The 21,658-nt window shown below is 50.0% G+C and overlaps 1 protein-coding gene across 5 annotated transcripts in view; it reads left to right on the top strand.

Moving 5' to 3' along the window:
• srfbp1 (serum response factor binding protein 1) overlaps positions 1-21,658 on the top strand; it is a 259,226-nt gene that overhangs the window by 224,731 nt on the left and 12,837 nt on the right. For all 5 annotated transcript variants that reach the window (XM_038805029.1, XM_038805028.1, XM_038805030.1 and 2 more), the window contains one exon: positions 20,121-20,202. In XM_038805029.1, the coding sequence (XP_038660957.1) occupies positions 20,121-20,202 (82 nt within the window). The remainder of the gene's footprint in view (positions 1-20,120; positions 20,203-21,658) is intronic.

Raw genomic sequence — 21,658 nt, 5'->3', positions numbered from 1 at the left:
GACCAGGGAGGGAACCAGCGCCCAAACCAGGTAACATTACCAGCGGGTGTCTGGGATACACGGTTTGGGAATCCGGTGCCCAGGGGCCCATGCTGTGACTGGGCGTTCATGTGCAGGGCATGTTGGATGGCACCCTGAAGAATGGCCGGGGATGTGAGGGTGGGGAGACATGGACCCACAGGTCCCGAGATGGAAGCCACAGTTGATTTTCTGTCTCACACCCACTCCAATTCCTTACAAATATTACATTATGGATGATATCGTGCACCATGCAGAAGCTGCTCTCGAGGTCGATTTGGCAGTCCAGGCGGTCAGGCGTCGGAGGAAGCAGTGGCAGCAATGTCGACAAAGGCTCGACGCAGCGGCCCATTTGCAGGGGCCCACCCCCTACACTGAGGACCCAGCCACCCATCAGGCCAGTGAGGGACCCAGAGGGGGGAGACCAGCAATGGCCCACAGTGTACAGAAGTCGTTGATCTTTCAAAAAGATGTCAGACAGGAGGCTCCGCCACAACAAAGAAACGCTGTGGCACCTGTTCCACGTCCTTACAGACTTGCACCATGAGGAGGATAGCCGCTCCTGGTAGCCAACAAGATCACTGCAGCCCTGAACCTTTAAGCCTCAGGATTGTTCAAGGGCTTGGGTGGGGACTTGTGTGGCATACCCCATCCAACAGCCCACAAGTGCATCCATGATGCCCGGGCACCTGACTGTATAAACTCTGACCTGGACCAGGCCCACCAAGATGCCCGGGCAACAGGATTCTCTGCCATCGCCGGATTGCTCGGGTCCAGGGGGTAATGGTTGGCACGAATATTGCCTTGCATGCACTGGACGATCGCGGAGCACGGTTCATTAACAGGAAGGGATTCCTATACCTAAAGCATGTGCGAGCATCCCAGGGAATGTGCAAGACAGCTACATCCTGAGGTAGTCAGAGATTCCCACATCTTGGAGGGACACCTGAGAATGACAGTTGGTTCTTTGGGGATAAGGGGGTACCCGCTTAGGTCCTGGCTATTGATGCCAATACGGAGGCCGGTGACCGCTGCAGAGACCCAATATAACGAGGCCCATGTGGCCACCTGGGCTGTCATTGAGCAGTGCATCGGACTGCTAAAAATGCAGTTCCGATGCCTCAACTGCTCTGGTGGTGCACTACAGTACGCCTGTCGGAGAGTCGCCTGCTTTGTGATGGTCTGCTGTGCCCTCCACAACCTGCCACAGCAGCGGGTCGACATGGTGGAGCAGGAGGAATATGCGGCCATGTCAGATGAAGAGGATAAGAGGAGCCGGACCAGGAGGGGTGGAGGATGGAGGACAGTGGGTTGCGTCGAGGATCCGGCATGCCCGGAGAACCAGGGAGGCCCTCATCCTTGCCCGCTTCTCGAAGGACGTTGCTTCGTCCATCATCTCTCCCCCTCTTCGGGGCGTTGTGAACCGAACAATGCATACTTTGAGGGGGGGGACCATAGAACATAGAACAGTACAGCACAGAACAGGCCCTTCGGCCCTCAATGTTGTGCCGAGCCATGATCACCCTACTCAAACCCACGTATCCACCCTATACCCGTAACCCAACAACACCTCCCTTAACCTTACTTTCATTAGGACACTACGGGCAATTTAGCATGGCCAATCCACCTAACCCGCACATCTTTGGACTGTGGGAGGAAACCGGAGCACCCGGAGGAAACCCACGCACACAGGGGGAGGACGTGCAGACTCCACACAGACAGTGACCCAGCCGGGAATCGAACCTGGGACCCTGGAGCTGTGAAGCATTTATGCTAACCACCATGCTACCCTGCTGCCCCTATGCTACCCTGCTGCCCCTTTTTGCGTGGGGCCATGACGTGGGGCAGGTGTGGGCACTGCCACTGGGCATGGGTGAGGTATGCTGATGGGTGCCAAGGTATGCTTGGGCATGGGCGGGCTATTGAGCTGGGTGGGGGGAGGTGCCAACGCAGGGTCGTCAGGGCAGAGGTTGTTGGTGGCAGGCAGGACCGATGTCAGGGAGCCAATGCCAACTCACCCGTGCGGCCCATGGAGGTCGGTGAACTTCTCCTGTCTCCATCACTCTTACCTCCAACAAAAAGTTCATGGACTTCTTTGTCACTGAGACTGGCATTACTGTTTTTGCCAGTTCCCACCCTTCCCTCAACCTTCTCTTAACCCCTCTCTCATACTCTCTCCAAGGTTATCTTGTCTTGTGACCCATTCCCCTATTCCCTCAACCCTCTTCCACATTAAACTGCTGACAACCAAGCTTCTCATCCAGCTTCCCATGTTGCTTACATTATTACACGCTCCCTCTCCCCAGGTACTATCACCCCCACCTTCAAATCTGTTATTACCCGTCTCCATAAAAAATGAACCCTTGGCCACTGCAAACATACAGCACCATCTCAAACCTACATTCTCTCTGCTCCCGCATTCCAAAAACTCTGCTGCCCATGCCCTAACTTGCACCGAGTTCTGTTCACCCATCACCCATGTTCTGTGATCTACATTAGATCTTAGCTAAGCAACATTCCGATTTTAAAGCGCTCATCCTTGTTTTCAAATGCCTTCATGCCCTTGCCCATTCCGATCTCTGTCATCTCCTTCAGCCCTACATCCCTCCAAGCAATCTGTGCCCCTCAAATTCAAGCCCCTTGAGCATTTCTGATTTTAATCATTTAACCATTGACGGCCCATCCTTCTGTTGCCATGACCTTAACACCTGGAGTTCCCATTCAAACCTCCCTCTCCTTCTCTCTCTCTCTTGAGCTCCTCCTTTAAGATACTCCTTAAGACCTGCTCTTCGATCAAACTGTTGGTCATTTGCCATTGGCTGCTTATTGACTCCATATCAAATTTTGTTCGATGCCACTCCTATTGAGTACTTTGGTATGTTAAAAGTGAAATATCAGGCACGATCCACCAACCTTGAGTGCGGTGCGGCCAGTGAATGCCAGGAGAGCCCTCTCGTGGACTTCCCCAACAGTCTTCTCGCTTCGTGGGATTCTCCCAAGTCCCATGAGGCGTCCGAACCTGAAACACGCCCACAATGGTTGTGACCAAACAATGTTGCTGGGTTTAAACCGGCTGAGGCTAACTTATCTGGTATCCACTGGCAGCGCGGGATCAACCGGCCTCCCTAGCAAGACCGTAGCCAGGCTCCATTCAGCACTGGCCCACACAAACGCAGACCAGGCAGGGCTGCACCTGGGAGGGTCTCCCACGCCATCATGTCCCCAGGGTGGTCAATGTAAGAGCAGAGTGGCTCCCTGGGCCTCCTCCTGGAACGTTGCCACCTTGGCACTGCCAAGGTGCTCTGATGACTCTGCCAAGCCGGCATGAGCACTGCCTGCGTGCCAGGGTAGCAGTGCAAGGGTGCCTAAGTGCCAGGCTGGCACTGCCAAGGGCCAGGGAGCAAGGTGAGCCATGTCCATGAAAGGAGGATGGAGGAGGGAATTGAAGGGTGGGGGTGTGCAGGGTAGGTAAGTAGGGACCTCTGGGAGGTTGGAGAAGTGATGGATGGGGGTCCTGGAAGGGAGGAGGTGCTGTAAGGGGGCTTGGGGGGCCTGAAGATGGGGGGGCCCCAGGCACCCCATAGCGAGGTGTCCTCACTTGGAGAATGTGCCCATGTTTGTGGGGTGACATTGACCATGGGGGGGTCCACAAGCTCACTTGGAGATCGAGGCATCTTTTCAAAATGGCGACCCAATGTCAGAGTTCAACTCCCCAGTGCTAAAAACAACTTCTAAGTGTGAGCTAAACCAGTGAGAAACTCCCCCAGGCACAAAAAAAGTGACTAAGTGTCATTGAATACTGGCACCCCTGATGGTGGGGATGTTTGAGGCGGCGATAGAGAAGGGGGTGTTGCCACAAACTTTGGGGCAGGCCTCGATTTCCCTGTTGCTTAAAAAAGATAAGGATCCGACAGAGTATGGGTCGTATCGGCCCATATCACTGTTAAACATGGTCGCAAAAGTATTGGCGAAGGTACTGGCAGGTAGACTGGACAAATGCCTCCCGAAGGTAATAGGTGAAGATCAGACTGGGTTTGTGAGAGGGAGGCAGCTCTTTTCAAATGTTGGAAGGGTATTGAACGTGGTTATGGCACCGGCAGAGGGTAAGGAAATTGAGGTGGTTGTGGCATTGAACGCTGAGAAAGCACTTGACCGGATAGAATCGGGGTACTTGATGGCAGTTCTGGAGTGGTTTGGGACTGGACCAAAATTTGTGGAGTGGGTAAAGTTACAATGTAAGGAGACGAGGACGAGTGTCCGCACAAATAACATCAGCTCGAGATACTTTTCTCTCCACCGTGGGACTAGGCAGGGATGTCCTATGGCCCCCCATGCTGTTTGCACTCACGATTGAGCTGTTGGCCATCACGTTAAGAAGTTCTGGGGTATGAAAAGGGATAGTGCAGGGGGATAGAGTAAAGGGTGTCCTTATATGCCGATGGTTTGTTATACGTGTCGGAACTGTGCGTCAATAGGGGGAATATTGGAGCTGCTTCGGGTGTTTGGGTCTTTCTCAGGGTACAAATTATATCTAAAGTGAGTGTTTTGTGGTGTCTAGGCCGGGGGTGAGGGCAGGGGTGGGAGGGCTGCCAATCTGTAGGGCAGGGACTTACTTTAGATACCTGGGGCGGAATTCTCTGCAAGGCCCGATGCCGTCGTGAAACCTGGAGAGGTTCACGACGGCGTGGAAGCCTCTCCCGGCCCCCTATTCTCCCCTACCCGGGGGGATAGGCGGGCCGTACCGGGAAACTCGGCGGCCGGGCCTTGTCCCTGGCTTCAAGGCCCGGCGCGGCAAGAATGACGCCGCGGCGGTGCCTAATGACGTCAGCCGCGCATGCACGGGTTGGACAGCTCAAACCCACGCATGCGCGGTTGCCGTCTTTCCCCTCAGCCGTCCTGCAAGACGTGGCGGCTTGATATTGCGGGGCGGCGGAGGGGAAAGTGTGCGTCCCCTTGAGACGCCGGCCCGACGGGGCACCGATCGCGGGCCAGTTCCCTCCCGAGCACAGTCGTGGTGCTCGTTCCCCGATCTGCCCCCCCCCCCAGGCCCCACACTTACCTGGCGCGCCATGTTCACGACAGCAGCGACCAGGTGTGGTTGCCGCTGTCGGGAACGGCAGGCCATCCGGGTCGGAGAATCGCGGGTCGCCGTGAAAAACGGCGGCCCGCGTTTCTCCGAGCGGCGTGTCGGAAAACCGGACACGCCATTTTGGGGGGGGGGGGGGGGTGGGAGAATAGTGGGAGGTGTGGGAGCGGACCTCCCGCTATTCTCCCACCCATCGTGGTTGCGGAGAATAGCGGCCCTGGGGTGCAGGTTGTTTGGGAGTGGGGTACAACATTTCTAGTTTGGTGGGGAGGGTGTAAGCTGATCTGGCAAGGTGGGATGATATCCCTCTGTCACTGGCAGGTCGGGTATAGGCGGTTAAAATGAACGTGTTGCCGCGATTTCTGTTTATTTTCCCATGCCTGCTGATTTTCCTGCCAAAGGCATTTTTTAGAGTGATTGAAGGAAGGATTACCTCGTTAATATGAGGAGGGAAGTTGGCTAGAGTTAGAACGGTGCTGCTACAGAGGGGAAGGCAGGCAGGGGGTTTGGGTCTTCGGAACTTGATGTATTATTACTGGGCGGCGAAAGTGGAGAAGGTGCGGAGTTGCAGCAGAGGGGTTGACTCCCAGTGGGTCAGAATGGAGGACAGTTTGTGTCGTTGGTCGGGATTTAAGGCGCTAGTAACAGCGCCGCTTCTGATGTCCCCGGGGAAATACTCGGAGTCCGGTAGTAATGGCATCGTTGGAATTTGGAGGCAGTTTCGCCAACACCGAGTTGGGGGCAGGGTCAAGGGAAATGCCGATTTGGGGGAACCACAGATTTGCGCCAGGGAAGTGGGATGGAAATTTTTCCGAAATGGAAGGAGAAGGGGATTAAGGCACTAAAAGATTTGTTTCTTGGGGGTCGGTTTGCAGGGTTGAAGGAGCTGGGAGCGAAATATGGGTTGGAGCAGGGGGAAATGTTTAGATACTTGCAGGTTCGAGATTTTGCCAGGAAGGAGATACAGAGCTTCCCAGTGGAGCCGGCCTCCACATTTCTGGAGGAGGTGCTGACAACAGGGGGACTTGAGAAGGGGGTAGTGTCGGTGGTTTATTGGGCTATTTTGGAAGGGATCAAGGCAAAGCGGGAGGAAGAGTTGGGAGAGGGTATGGAGGAGGGGTTATGGTGTGAGGTGCTCTGGAGAGTGAACGCCTCCACCTCATGTGCGAGGTTGGGGCTGATACAGCTGAAGGTGGTGTATAGAGCATCCCTCACAAGGGTGAGGATGAGCCGGTACTTTGAGGGGATAGAAGATGTGTGTGGACGTTGCGGGGGTGGGCCCCTGCAAATCACGTTCATATGTTTTCGTCCTATCGAAAGCTGGAGGTTTACTGGAAGGGGGTTTTTAGGTTAATTTCTAAAGTGGTGCACGTAAAACTGGACCCAGGCCCTCAGGAGACCATATTCAGGGTGTCGGACCAGCCGGGGTTGGAAAGGGATGAGGAGGCAGATGTTGTAGCCTTCGCCTCGTTGATCGCCTGTAGGCGGATCCTGTTGGAATGGAGAGCAACCTCTCCACCCTGAGCCCTGGCGTGGCTGGGGGACCTGTTGGATTATTGGCTCTTGAGAAGGTTAAGTTTGAACTGAGGGGAAGGATGGAGGGGTTCTACAATTCATGGCCGGTATTCATAATGCAGTTTCAAGAATTGGATAACATCGAACATTACTTTGGGGAGGGGGGGGAACTGTATATGTTAATGGTGACTATAGGTGATTCCTGATTCCTTTTTGTTATTTGTTTATGTTAACATGCGGGCAGTTGTTTGGGGGTTTGGTGGGAGGATGGGATTGTTGTTGTTGATATGGGGATCAACATTATATTCGTTACTGCTTATTGTTTTTTGTTGGTGGGTGTAAATTTGTGAGAAAATGTGAAAAAGGAGGCGAGTAAAAATATATTTTTTGAAAAAGTGTCATCGAATAGCGGTGGGGAACTCACCAGCAGAACCGGATGGGACTCCCTGCAAAACTTGTCCCAAATTAACTGAGAAATTTTATGTGAGAGTCGCTTCCATTGTTGTTAAAGTTGTACGGTTACTTCTGAATAGAAATTATCAATTGGGAAGCCTGTTTTTTGTAATGCTGTTTATAACATTAATTCTGTCTAAAGAATCAAAGAATTGAATAGTACTGACAATTGAAGCAACTGTTCAATCAGCACCCTCTGATAAAAGTTAGCAAAGTTTAGAATATTAATATGACTGGTTGCATGACAGGTTTAACACAAAAATACTAACACGCAAGCTATTTGTCTGCAGTGTTGAAGATTCATTTGTTTTCACGGATTATCGTGCTGGGCAAATATAATTTCAGTCCGATTGACAAGTAGTGTGGTGTCAGACCTGTCACTTACTAATTTTAGGTCGTACATCAGTGAAACAACTTCTTGTTTGTTTAGGTTTTTAGTTTTCCACGGAAACATATTTCTTAATATATTTACATACAGTGAAAATGGTGCCAAGAATATCATGTCTCTGAGTTCAATTTGATCTTTTTCAAATATATAGCTGTGAAGTGATCCAAACCAATTAATTCAGTTAGGATGAAAGAAATTCTAATTTATGTCCCATGAGCCTGTAAGGTGCCCAAGTTTTCAATCTTGCTTAATCAGTGATTGTAACAGATTGAGTTCCTTGGACCAAATTTAACTAAAAGGGAACAAAGTCCCACAGCGAGCATGTTTAACCGGTGCTTGGAGCGCTGAGAAACACATGGCTATAAAACACCGTTCGCATTAGTTAAGGGGCCTCAGCGGAAACGAAGGCTGCACACCGCCCCGTTTCCTGTGCTGAGGAGCTCTGCTCACTGGAACTCCTCAGTGTAGCGAGAGATTGGGATGCCATTTCTAAATGCCGTCTGATCACCGAAGCTCCCGATGCAACATTGTCCCCCCCCCCCCCCCCAAAGCTCCAACGCACTATGGGAAGGTCCCTCACCCCCCCCCCCCCCCCCCCCCCCAAACACCCACGCAGGTCACCCCACCCGATCGCCAGTGCACAGAAAATGCTAACCTAACACCCTGGCACTGCCCCGGCATCTGGCAGTACCACCTGGGTACCTTGGCAGTGCTCGCATGCCTGTGTGGCGCCAGCAGTGCCAGGATACTCCCCTGCCCAACGGGCATGCACCTAGGTCCCCCCAATCCCCTGGGTGACCCCCACAAGTGCCGTTCCGTCTGGTCCCCGTTTGTTGAGACCAGTACTGAATGGCGCTCTCACGAGTTCTCCGAGGCGGAGGCGATTGATCCCGTGCCTTGGGTAACTCCGGAATCTGCACATTAAAGTGAGACTAGCTGTCTTGCTTAATATGCACATTTGCAAAAGAGTGATCCCGCCCACAATGGACGGGATTTACATCGTAACATCTTGTGAAATCGCGTTAGATCTCATGAGGTGTTATGAGCTGGGTAGATCCCAAGAGCGGGTGTTCGAGGCCACGCTACACCGCGGTACGCTGCTTTTTGGGCACAGCGTGACCCATCGTGCCCATTATGTGTGGCTAACCCATTATGTTTATAATGTTTAAAATCATGTTAAGACCATTTAAGTAAGGTTACGCTTTAATAAGTTAACATCTGTCTGCCTGCTGAACAACAATTATTTCAAATGTCAATTCCGCCAAAGATTAAAGTTTTGTGTTGCGTTGAGCTACATTACCTTTGTCTATTTGATCATGTATCAACAGTTGTTAACAACAGAGTTATCTGCAACACCCAGCGTAATTTCTGAGCTCTGCATGACTTTAAGATGAAAGCAGCAACTATAAGTTGTGCTCAGAGGTCTGGGGAAATGATTTGTCATAGTTACACACCGAGCCCAACGCCTACTTGGTTAGTTAACGGTGGAAAATATGTTGTCCAAGGCAGTGTAAAGCCAACAAAAAAAACCTATGCTGGGATTTTCTGCTCGGGGGGGGGGGGTCCAAATCACGTTTTACATTGATGTGAAAGCTTGCTGCCTTCGTTTCCTGCTGTTCAACGTTGGGAACATCATTATAACATATTTAAATCTCATCACCGGGAATCATACTCCCCCCCCCCCCCCCTTCAAAAAACCCATTCATGTGGTGTGATGTAAAAACGGCATGAATCCCACTAGCTTGAAAAGACACCTACCTGCTGAGCACCCCTCTGAGAGGAGCTGAAAGGTGAGCGCAGCGCCAACTGAGCATCTCCATGTATTAAGGAGTTGACTCTGGGTGGGTTTGGGGTATCAAGGGAATTTTCAGGTGGTAATGTTCCCATCCATCTACTGCCCTTGTTCTTCTGGAGGTATAGGTCAGTGATTTGAAGATGGTTGGAGAGTTGCCGCAGTGCACTTTGTAAATGTTGCACACTGCTGGCACTGTGCGATGGTGGGGAAAGTAATGAATGTTTAAGGTGGTGGATGGGGTACAGATCAAGTGGGCTGTTGTACGCTGGATGGTGTTGAGCCTCTTGAGTGTCGTTCAGCTTGCATTCATCCAGGCATGTCTGATGTTAGAATATCATCGTCCAGACCCCACTAGCCTAAACACCAGTGCATCACAATCACCCTCTTCAAATATATATGTTTCCTCCGTGTTGCACCATCATTATGTTGAATCAAGGCTGGACAGATGGGCTCCTACTTTGCAATCCGTGGTTAAGTGAGTGAATAGTATGACGTGCTCCTGTAGAGAAAGGGCATATGTAAGTTTCCTGGGAATCCTCCTCTACTTCATGCATAGAGCACATCTGGTGTGCGTGTTTAGATTTTTTTCCACTGGGGATATTTGAAGCAGTCAATACATGCTGACAGCCAGCACTGAATGTGATTTCTTCAGAAATACAGAGTTATAAAATGCTTCCTTTTGAATAATTTATATGAAAATATATTTAACTAATAAAAAATGTAGTCTGATTACATTTTTTATCCCCAGTGCTGAAAATAACTTGTTGGGTATGGACGAGACGTAGCTCAAGGGCAATTTATAGAACAGATGCTAAATGCTGGCTGAATTAAATTATCCTTGTAATGTACATATGTCAAGCTTCAATGTTTAACAACATCCTGTGCAGTAATTAGTTCAGGCTTTGCTGTTGAAACAATGCCACCAACAAAAAACATTATCTGGTCCTTTCTCTTTTTGCAGTTTGCTGTTAGTACTTGCATAATGATGTCAACATTTCAAAATTAACTAATCGGGTGGAAAACACATTGGAGCATCCTGTGCATGTAAATGATGCTTAATAAATACAGGGGTGTGAAAGTTCTTTTCAAATTGTTCAGGTTTGACTAGCTTTAAACACATTGACAATATTTGATGTGCAGGCAGCTAACCGGGTCTGCCATTTGATCGTGTTTGACTTTCTTCGGCTAGGTTTTAAAAATATTTTGTATGACAATAATTAAAGATTCAAGCAGAAAACATGCTAGTGAGGGAAACTGGGCATCATATGTGCAAAAGGTGTGTCCAAATGTAGCTTCTAGCTAACCGGATTTCGGGGCTGGAGCTGCAAGTGGACTCACTGTGGAGCATCAGCGATGCCGAGGAAGTTGTGGATAGCACGTTTAACGAGGTGGTCACACCACAGGTGAGAATTGCACAGGCAGAAAGGGAATGGATAACCATCAGGAAAAGTAAAAGACTCAAGAAGGCAGTGCAGAAGTCCCCTGTCGTCAGCCCCCTCAAACAGATATACCACTTTGGATACTATTGGCGGGGATGGCCTCTCAGGGGAAAGCAGCAGTAGCGAAACCCACAGCACTGTGGGTAGCTCTGCTACTCCGATGAGTGGGAGAAATTAAAGTGGCAGGTCTATGGTGATAATGGATTCAATAATTAGGAGCACAGACAGGCGCTTCTGTCAAGGATGGTATGTTGCCTCCCTGGTTCCAGGGTTCGGGATGTCAGAGTCCTGCTGCAGGGCATTCTGGGGAGGGAAGGTGAACAGCCAGTGGCCGTGATACACATTGGTTCCAATGACACAGGTAAACTAAAGGATGAGGTCCTACAAGCTGAGTACAGGAAATTAGGAGATAAACTAAAATGGAGGACCTTAAATGTAGTAATCTCAGGATTGCTCCCAGTTTCACGAGCTAGAGAGAGCAGGACTAGGAAGGCAGATCAGATGAATGCATGGCTGCAGAGATGGTATAGCCGGGAGGGATTCAAATTCTTGCGGCACTGGGACCGGATCTGGGGCTGGTGAGACCAGCACAAACTGGACAGGGTGCACTCAGGTAGAGCTGGGCCCTATATCCTAGCGGGAGCTTTTACTAGTTCTGTTGGGGAGTGTTTAAACTAGTGTGGCAGGGGGATGGGATCCCAGGAGTAGGATCATTTTAGCTAGTGATGTAGAAGCGGTAATTATAGACTCGGAATTACAGGAGAAGTACAGCTTTAAAAGTGTCCAGCAAGGGAAAATGGTGGGGTTACAGTGTTTATACATCAATGCAAAAGAGTATTACAAACAAGTCAAATGAGTTAAGAGTACGGGTAGACACATGGCAACAGGAAGTCATTGCTATAATGGGAACCTGGCTAAAGGAGGGACAAAATTAGCAGCTCCGTATTCTTAGGTACAGTTTTCAGGCAGGACAACGAGGAGGGGGAGTAGCACTAATTGTTAAGAAATCAATTCCAGTTGTGAGAGACACAGTGTGGTGGCATTGTAGCACAGTGGTTAGCTCTGTTGCTTCACAGCGCCAGCGTCCCAAGTTCGATTCCCGGCTTGGGTTACTGTCTGTGCAGAGTCTGCACGTTCTCCCCATGTCTGCATGGGTTTCCTCCGGGTGACCATAAGACATAGGAGCAGAATTAGACCAGTCGGCCCATCGAGTCTGCTCCGCCATTCAATCATGGCTGATATTTTTCTCATCCCTATTCTTCATCGACTTGGATATCACCATTGCATCCTTTCCTGCAGCGTATGTGGTAGACAACCTTGGCCGAGTCGCACGGGTATGTACCGCCAACAGCTACACGGTACATACTCGTGCGACTCGGCCAACGCTGTCTACCTCATACGGTGCAGGAAAGGATGTCCCAAAGCGTGGTACATTGGCGAGACCATGCAGACGCTGCGACAATGGATGAACGGACATCGCGCAACAATCGCCAGGCAGGAATGTTCCCTTCCAATCAGGGAGCACTTCAGCAGTCAAGGCCATTCAGCCTCTGATCTACGGACACGCGTTCTCCAAGGTGGCCTTCAGGACACGTGACAACGCAAAATCGTCGAGCAAAAACTTATAGCCAAGTTATGCACACATGAGTACGGCCTCAACCAGAACCTTGGATTCATGTTGCATCACATTCATCCCCCACCATCTCGCCTGGGCTTACAAAATCCTACCAACTGTCCTGGCTTGAGACAATTCACACCACTTTAACCTGGGGTTACCTGTATCTCTGGATCTGTAAAGACTTAATTACCTGCAAATGCTCGCATTCAAAGCATTGTCTGGCTTCTTTGACTTTGTCTATATTTATGTTTCTGGAACATACCTCTTCATTCACCTGAGGAAGGAGCAGTGCTCCGAAAGCTAGTGTTTGAAACAAACCTGTTGGACTTTAACCTGGTTTAACTTTCTGTGATATGTTCTTTTCATATCTACTGCCCAAATACAAAAGTGTAATCATGTTTAATGAAATTCTGTGCTAAGGCAAACCGCGAAGTGCCAGTTTCAGAAAACAGCAACAAACAGCTGGTCCCTCACTGGGCAGCTGCCCTCCATGATGTTATTGTACTAATTGCGCATAAACAGTGGAAAGCTCCATTACTTTGGTAGCAGGGGCTGGTTTAGCACACTGGGCTAAATCGCTGGCTTTTAAATCAGACCAAGGCAGGCCAGCAGCACAGTTCAATTCCCGTACCAGCCTCCCCTGACAGGCGCCGGAATGTGGCCATTAGGGGCTTTTCACAGTAACTTCATTGAAGCCTACTTGTGACAATAAGCGATTTTCATTTCATTTTCATTTCATTTTTCATTTCATTCAAGTGATGGCCGTTTGTTTTAAACAATGGTTTATCTATCTTCCATCTTCGCTGAAAACTGTCCTTTTTAGTCCCCTTTCCCCTGTTCCCTCCAGCCTAGCTCCCTGCTGTTGCCATGTCCCACCCACCCTCTTGCCCACCTGTCCAAACTTCCTTTAAGTTCACTGAAAATGTTCTTCACAAGCGATGGATGATGGTGTGCAAGGGACAATTTCTTTTTTTTCGAAAATATTTTATTGAAGTGTTTATAATTTTACCAATTTAAACATCAGGTTTCAACACAAGTACAAAACAATATAACCAACAAACCCCCCCAGTAACAAACCCCAGCCAACATGGCTTACACAGACCGTGCCACCTTCCCCAGTCCCCCTTCCATTGGTTCTTCTTCCCTTACTCATCCACCCCCTGCTGACAGCTTAATTTTTCTTGAAGACGTCGATGAATGGCTGCCACCTCCCAGCAAACCCCTGCAACAATCCCAAAGCTAATTTAATTTTCTCGAGTCTGAAGAACCCCGCCATGTTGCTAACCCGTACTCCCGACTTCAGGGGCTGCGAGTCCCTCCATCCTAGTAGGATCCGTCTCCGGGCCACCAGGGAGGCAAAGGCCAGGACATCGGCCTCTCACACCCTGGGGTCTCGGATCTTCCGACACACCAAAGATCGCCACCTCTGAACTCGGCACCACACTCACATTTAAGACCTCTGACATGACATCACCAAACCTCTGCCAGAAACCCCCTCAGTCTCAGACATGCCCAAAACATATAGACATGGTTCGCAGGACTCCCACACAGCGGTCAAACCTATCCTCCACCCCCTCAAAGAACCTGCTCATCCGGGCCACAGTCATGTATGTCCTGTGAACCACCTTAAATTGTATCAGGCTGAGCCTGGTGCACGCCAAAGTTGCATTCACTTGCCTCAGGGCCTCCTCCCGTAATCCAGCCTCCAATTCCTCACCCATCTTTTTTCTCTTCACCATCCTTATCGGGGCTCCCTCCCTCTCCATCAGCCCCTTATAGATCTCTGAAACCTTCCCCTCTCCTACTCCTGTTCTCGACACCACCTTATCCTGTAGCCCCGGGGCAGCAGGTGCGGGAAGGTCAAAACCTGACTCTGCACAAAATCCCTCAGTTGCAGAAACCGGAATCAATTCCCACCTGGCAACTCAAACTCCTCCTCCAAACTCGGGAAACCCTCATCAATAAAAAGGTCCCCAAATCTCTCGATCCCACTTGCTGTCACCTCCAAAATCCCCCATTCAACCCCCGGAGCTATCCGGTGGTTGCCACTTATCGGTGCCCACACTGATGCTCCCTCCAACCCCATATGCTGCCTCCAGTGTCCCCACATCCTCAGGGCTGCCACTACTATCGGGCTTGTGGAGTATCTGGCCAGTGAGAACGGCAGAGGTGCTGTTAACAGTGCCTCCAAACTAGTGTCTTTACATGAGTCTGGCTCCACCCACTCCCAAACTGACCCCTCCCCCACTACCCACTTCCTGACCATCGCAATTTTTAAAAAAAATTTAGAGTGCCCAATTAATTTTTTCCAATTAAGGGGCAATTTAGCGTGGCCAATCCACCTACCTTGCACATTTTTGGGTTGCGGAGGCGAAACCCACGTAAACACGGGAAGAATGTGCAAGCACACAGACAGTGACCCAGAGCCGGGATCGAATCTGGGACCTCGGCGCCATGAGGCCCCAGTGCTAACCGACTGACCACCGTGCTGCCCGACCATCGCAATATTCGCCGGCCAGTAGTAATTTATAAAGTTCGGGAGAGCCAGCCCACCTCCCCGAGCCCCAGCAGCACCTTCTTCACCTACTTGCCAAGCCAAATCCCGAGATAAGTGCATTCACTTTTTTAAAGAACGTCTTGGGAACAAAAATTGGAAGGCTCTGAAAAACATTTTAACTGTCAGTACCCGTCCCGCCAATGTCAACGGGAGCGCATCCCACCTCCGAATGTCCCTCCCATCTGTTCTACCAGCTGACCCAGATTCAGTTTATGCAGCTGCTCCCACTCCCCCGTCATCTGGATACCCAAACACCGAAAGCTCCCTCCCACTACCTTGAATGGCATCTCACATCTCTTCTCCTTCCCCCTCGCCTGAATCGCAAAGACCTTATTCTTACCCATATTCAATTTATATCCTGAAAACTGACCGAATTCCTCTAAAATACCTCCAATCCCCCCCAGCGGGTCCGATATGTACAGAAGTAAATTGTCCAAGTAAAGCGAGACCCTGTGCTTCTCCGCAACCCCCCTCCCCCGTACTATCCCCTGCCAAATTTTCAACATTCTCAATGCCATTGCTAACGTTTCTATAGCCAGGGCAGACAGCAGTGGGGAAAGTGGCACCCCTGCCTCGTCTCCCGATGTAACCTGAAATAGTCTGATCTCACCCGGTTCATCCGCACACTCGCCACCAGTGCCTGATATTACAACTGGACCCTGCCCAAACCCAAACCACCCCAAGACCTCCCATAAGTGTTCCCACTCCACCCGATCAAAGGCCAACTCTACATCCATGGCCACCACCACCTCTACCTTGCATCACCTGGAGGCATCATGATCACATTGAGTAACTTTCTGATATTGGTCGCCAGACGCCTCCCCTTAACGAACCCCATCTGGTCCTCCTCTATTACCTCTGGGACACAGTCTTCAATCGTCATGGCCAAGATCGTCGCCAATAGTTTGGCGTCTACATTTAACAGGGAGGTCGATCTATTTGATCCACATTCTTCCAGATCCTTATCTCGCTTTAAAATGAGGGAGATCAACGCCTGCGACAATGTCGGAGGAGTACTCCAGCTCCTTTGCATCCTTGAAAGCCTTTACCAACAGCGGTCTCAACACCCCTGGGAACTTCTTGTAGAATTCCACCAGGTACTCATCTGTACCCTGGGCCTTGGACCTCGGGACCTGATTGCATCTCCTCCAGCCCCTCCACTACTTCTGCCAGCCCAATTGGGGCCTCCAGGCCCTCCACCAACTTCTCATCAACCTTCGGGAACTTCAACCTTTCCAGAAACCGCCTCATTCCCTCTTCCCTGCTGGGGATTCCGACTCTTACAATTTACTATAGAAGTCCCTAAACACCCCGTTCACCCCCGCAGGGTCCAAGACCGTATTCTCACTTGCGTGACTTTCCCAATCTCTCTCGCCGCCTCTTGCTTCCTCAACTGGTGTGCTAGCATCCTGCTTGCCTTCCCCCAATACTCATATACCGCCCCTCTCGCCCTTCTCTACTTGTCCACCGCCTTACCAATAAATAATAGCCTGAATTCTATCTGCAACCTCTGCCGTTCCTTTAACAGCCTCTCCTCCGGGGCCTCTGCATACCTCCTGTCCACCTGCAGGATTTCCTCCGTCTTTCTATCTCCGCCCGCTCCGCCTTCTCCCTATGTGCCTGAATCAAAATAAACTCTTCCCCCCCCCCCCCCCCCCCCCCCCCCCACTGATCACTGCCTTCGTGCCTCCCAAACCATACCTGCAAACCCCCCCCCCCCTGCCGTGTTATTAATCTCTACATAACCCCAGATGGCCTTCCTCACCAACTCGTACACCTCTTCCTCAGCTAACAATCCCACATCCAGCCTCTGTTGCGGCCGCTGTTGGCTTCCCAAATCGCCACAAATCCACCCTCTCCCCCCATGTGCTCCAGGAACCCCTGAAGCTCCTTGGCTGTTGCTGACACACTCCCTGACCTCGGGCTCGATGAATCCAGTCTCGGATCCAGGACCGCACTAAAGTACCTTCCCCCCCCCCCCCAAATTAACCAATGAGAGTCCAGGTCAGGGATCCTCCCCAGCACCTGCCTCATAAATTCAATATTGTCCCAGTTCGGGGCACAGATGTTCACTAACACCACTGGCATCTCTTCCAGTTTCCCGCTTACAATAACATACCTTCCCCCAGAGTCAGCCACTATACTTCCCATTCCAAACACCACCCGCTTATTGATCAAAATCGCCACCCCCTTTGTTTTAGAGTCCAATCCCAAATTAAATACTTTCCCAATCCATCCCTTCTTCAGTTAAGTCTGGTCCCCCATCTTCAGGTGAGTTTCTTGTAGGATGGCCACATCCGCCTTTAATCTTGACTGTCCCATTCAATCCTCGCACATTCCACATGTGATCAGCCTGATCGGGTGTACTCTTACCCCCCCCCCCCCCCCATGCCGATCAATCGTAGTCCCTCTTGGGCTAGCCTTCTGCCCACGTCCTGCATCTCCTCAGGCCTACCGTCATTGATCCTCCTCCCCTTACACTTTAAAAGCCCTACCCCTGTCAGCAGCACGCGCCCCCCCACCCACCCAGTTCCCCCAGCAACAACCCCTGCCCCCATTCCCCCTTCTGACCTTCTGCTCATCCCCTACTGTGCTTCCGTGAACTAGCCCGCCCTGCTAGCCTGGCGGCCCCCACCTGTGGCGCCTAACATCCCAACCCCCACTGATTCCCCCCCCAGCTCAAACATCCTACTAGTGCAGACAAAAAACAACCCCACCCCAAGCCAATTCGAAGGGACCAACCCCCCATTTTCCGACGGAGAACAAAAAAAACCTGAAACGAAAAAATGGCCCCAAACAGAAATTAAAAGCAGCACCAATGCATCTCCACCAAAGTTCAAAGTCCACCTTCTCCTGCCAGTCCATTGTCTCTGACAAACTCTATAGCCTCCTCCGTCATCCCAAAGTACAGCTCCCGGCCTTCGTAGGTCACCCACAGACGTGCAGGGTACAGCAACCCAAACTTCATCCCCTTCTCGTAGATGGCCGCCTTGACATTATTAAAACCTGTTCTCTGGGCCAACTGGGCACCCAGGTCCCGGTATAGTCGGATTTCACTGCCTTCCCAGGTGCGGCGCCTTGTCTGCCTGGCCCACCGCATAATCCGCTCCTTGTCCAGGAAACGCACCACCATCGCTCTCGGCGACTCATTACCCTGGGGTTTCCTCATTAGCGCCCTATGCGCTCGATCCACCTCCAGAGGCCGTGCGAATGCACCATCTTCTAGCAGCTTCTCCAGCATCCTCCCTATGTATGCGCCAGCGTCGACTCCCTCACATCCCTCTGGCAGACCCACAATCCTGATATTCTGCCTGCGCGGCCAGTTCTCCAGGTCTTCAACCTTCTCTTGGAGCCGCCTCTGTTGATCTCGCATCAGCCCCATCTCCACTGTCATCGAGGCAAACTGCTCCTCGTGTTCCCCCACCACCACCTCCGTCTTCTGGATCGCTTGACCCTGGGCCTCCAGCTTCGTCTCCATGCGTTCGGTCACCTCCTTAATCAAATCCACTGCCCGGACCAGGTCCTCCAGAGTCTCCTTGCGTTGTTGGGTGAATTCTCATTCAGAAAGCCCACCAGCTGCTTTGTTGACCACTGAGCCACCAGGGCCGCTCCCTGCCCCTCCGCTATCTCCCATGTGTGTCGCAGGCACCGCACCAACTCTTATAGTCTGTTTCCGTCTTTTGCGACCGCTCCATACACGAATGGGTCACACTCTTCCACTCGCTCTCCTGCACCTTTTCTGCCTCCTCACATCCATCCCTTAACCGGGGAAAAGGTCCGAAAAAACCGCTACGAGCGGGAGCTACCAAACGTGCGACCACTCATACCATGGTCACCACCGGAAGTCCGGGGGGGGGGGGGGGGGGGGAACGACACTTTCAATGTTTGCAGATGACACAAAACCTGGAAATGTTGTAAATTGTGAGAAGGACAGTGTAAAATTATAAATAGACAAGTTGGTGGAGTGGGCAAATAGGTGGCAGGTGATGTTCAATGCGAAGAAGTTTGTGGTGATATATGGACAGACAATATAAAATAAGGAGTACCATTTTTAAGGTGGTGCAGGAGCTGAGGGACCTGGGTGTATATGTGCGTAGATCATTGAAGGTAGAAGGACAGGTGGAGAGAACAATTAATAAGCATATAGTATCCTAGGCTTTATTAGTAGGGGCATAGAGTACAAGTTCGAGAGATTATGCTGAAATTGTACAACATACTAGATAGACCTCAACTTGAGTATTGTGTAAAGCTCTGGGCTTCACACCATAGGAAGGATGTGAACATATTGGAGATAGTGCAAAAGACGTTTACAAGAATGGTTCCAGGGATGAGAAACTTCAGTTATGAGGATAGATTAGAGAGTTTGGAACTGTTCTCTTTGGAGAGAAGAAGACTAAGAGGAGATTTAATAGAAATGTTCAAAATCATAGGGGGCTGAACAGAGTAGATGGGGAGAAGCGCTTCCCACTCATTAAAGGATCAAGAACACAAAGGCACAGATTTAAAGTGATTTATAAATGTGATGTGAAATAAAACTTTTTCACACAATGAGTGGTTCTGGTCTGGAATGCGCTGCCTGGAAGTGTGGTGGAGGCAGGTTCAATCGAGGTTGTCAAGAGGGTATTGATCATGCAGACGTCAGGGAAAAGGCAGTAGAATGGCAGGAAGTCATAATGCTCATTTGGAGAGCCGGTGCAGACACGATGGGCTGATTGGCCTCCGTCGGCAGCATAACAAATCTGTATTTCTGTGTTGGCTGTAACCAGATGTTCTATTACTCGAGAGTTTTGCAGTTCAAATACACTCCCAAGAATCAACAACCCAAAATTGAATGACTAACATTTATATTTAGACTGCTGCATATTTTCAGGGATTGTGGGCATGGCGTGAAAATTTCACATGTTTATTTGCTGAAATCCTAATGTCAGGGCTGTGCTAAATTATAGCTCGAGGCGTTGCTTTGGGGATTTCTAGTAGATTTTAGAAGGATCTAGGAATACACTATCTCCGTATGTGCAGTCATCTCTTGGAAATTGGCCTACATTTCAGATAATAATTGACTAGCAATGGCTTTCTTTATAAGGATTCCCCATCATACAGAAAACTGATGGACTGGTTGTTATGAAGGGACCAGTTATTATACTAATTATTATGAAGGGGACAGTTACCTGTTTGTGCTGGAGTAATTAATGCCTTTAATTAATTGTTCACCAACATACTAATAATTTTCTTTCATGTTTGGACTTGACAGCCTAATTCCACAGCAGTTGAACGAGCAGTTGCACGAATTGCATCACATCCACTCATGAGCAGAAAAATTGCAGCTATTAAAGGTAAACTACAGATTATTGTGAAACATGTAGTGAATAAAATTAATTCAGTATATATCACTATGCTACAGGTTGCTCATTCCAGTGATATTGTTATTTGTTCTTTAGAAGCTAAACTTAATGTCTACATGCGAAATTATTGGTTGCTTCATTGTTTAGTTTCATTAAGTTTTCAGTCATTGACCAATCAGAATTTTCCTAATGTGCATGGACAACATCCAGAATTTGGAGAAAGACATTTCTTGGCATGCCACTTAGAAACTTGAATGTAGTGTCAGAGAATGATGAAATGTAGTTTGTATTTCTGATCTTGATCATGCTAATTATGAAGAGATTTTGGAGATGCAACGACAGAACATCAAGCAGATATTCAACAGTGACTCAGCAGACTCAAGCGAAAGTGGGAGGGATCCATCCAGAGTCTCCAATCTGTGAGCGCCTCAGACCACCATGGGAAGGTTGGTGACCACCATGCAGAACTTGGTCCAGCAGGATTTGTGCTCGCCCCAGCACTTCATGGCCCCACACCCTGGTGGGCACCATCAAGATATAGGTGACATGGCACCTTGTGAGGCACCTTGACCATCCTCCCAGTGCACCATCTCATGCAGGCATCAGGCCAAGACCCTTGGGCATTCCGAGGGGAACATGAGCGTCAGCCAGACCACCTGGGAGCCTCCTCGCAGGACATTTCAAGGGTGTACAGCTTCTCACTCTCTGACAAGGGATTACCTCTTTGCATTGCCAGATTGTGAAGAGTGCAACACAGTAGATTGATGGGTGAAATCCTACCAGGGGAGTATTGTAGTGAGCTTTCTGAGCAATCTAAGTATCTAAATCACATCTGCCCTATAGGGGAGCTGTGAGCAGTGTTGTACCTCTCCACGGACTGACTGTGAGGACAATGCATTTTTACCAACGTTTTAGTGGGTACCACCTATTCCCAAGTAGCCATCCCTGCGAATGTACTGGCCCTCAAATATGTCAGGCATCTGGGAGTGACTCAGCATGCAGGAGTCTTGGCCACTCGCAAGGTAATGTGCACACGTGCAGTATGTGCTTCTGATGATCCCACACTAGTTGTACATTTATAGAATGGTAGCCTTTGTGGTTTATAAACATTCAAGGGTGTTACACGGAGCCCATATAGCCACATGGGTGCAGTCCATTGCACCCTGCACTCTTCGGAAACCTGATATGGCGGCGATGCCTTGAGTCTTGCAGCCTGGCTATCTTCACCCAGAGCAAACCTGACATGATGGGCCTTCTGTAAAGTGCATCTCTGACCACCTTGGTGCATCAATGTGTTGCGGACTGAGAGTTACCGCACAAGTCCCCTGTTGATCTTTGGAAAGGCCCAGAGACAACAAAATTGAGCTCAGGGCAACGCAATTCATCCATTACAATCCCAGACCAGACCCCGACAGTAGCTAGATTAGTGGGCAGAAACCCCAATATA

This window comes from Scyliorhinus canicula, chromosome 8 (assembly GCF_902713615.1).
Source record: "Scyliorhinus canicula chromosome 8, sScyCan1.1, whole genome shotgun sequence".
Taxonomy (NCBI): Eukaryota; Metazoa; Chordata; class Chondrichthyes; order Carcharhiniformes; family Scyliorhinidae; genus Scyliorhinus; species Scyliorhinus canicula.
This window is presented reverse-complemented; position numbering and strand designations above follow the sequence as displayed.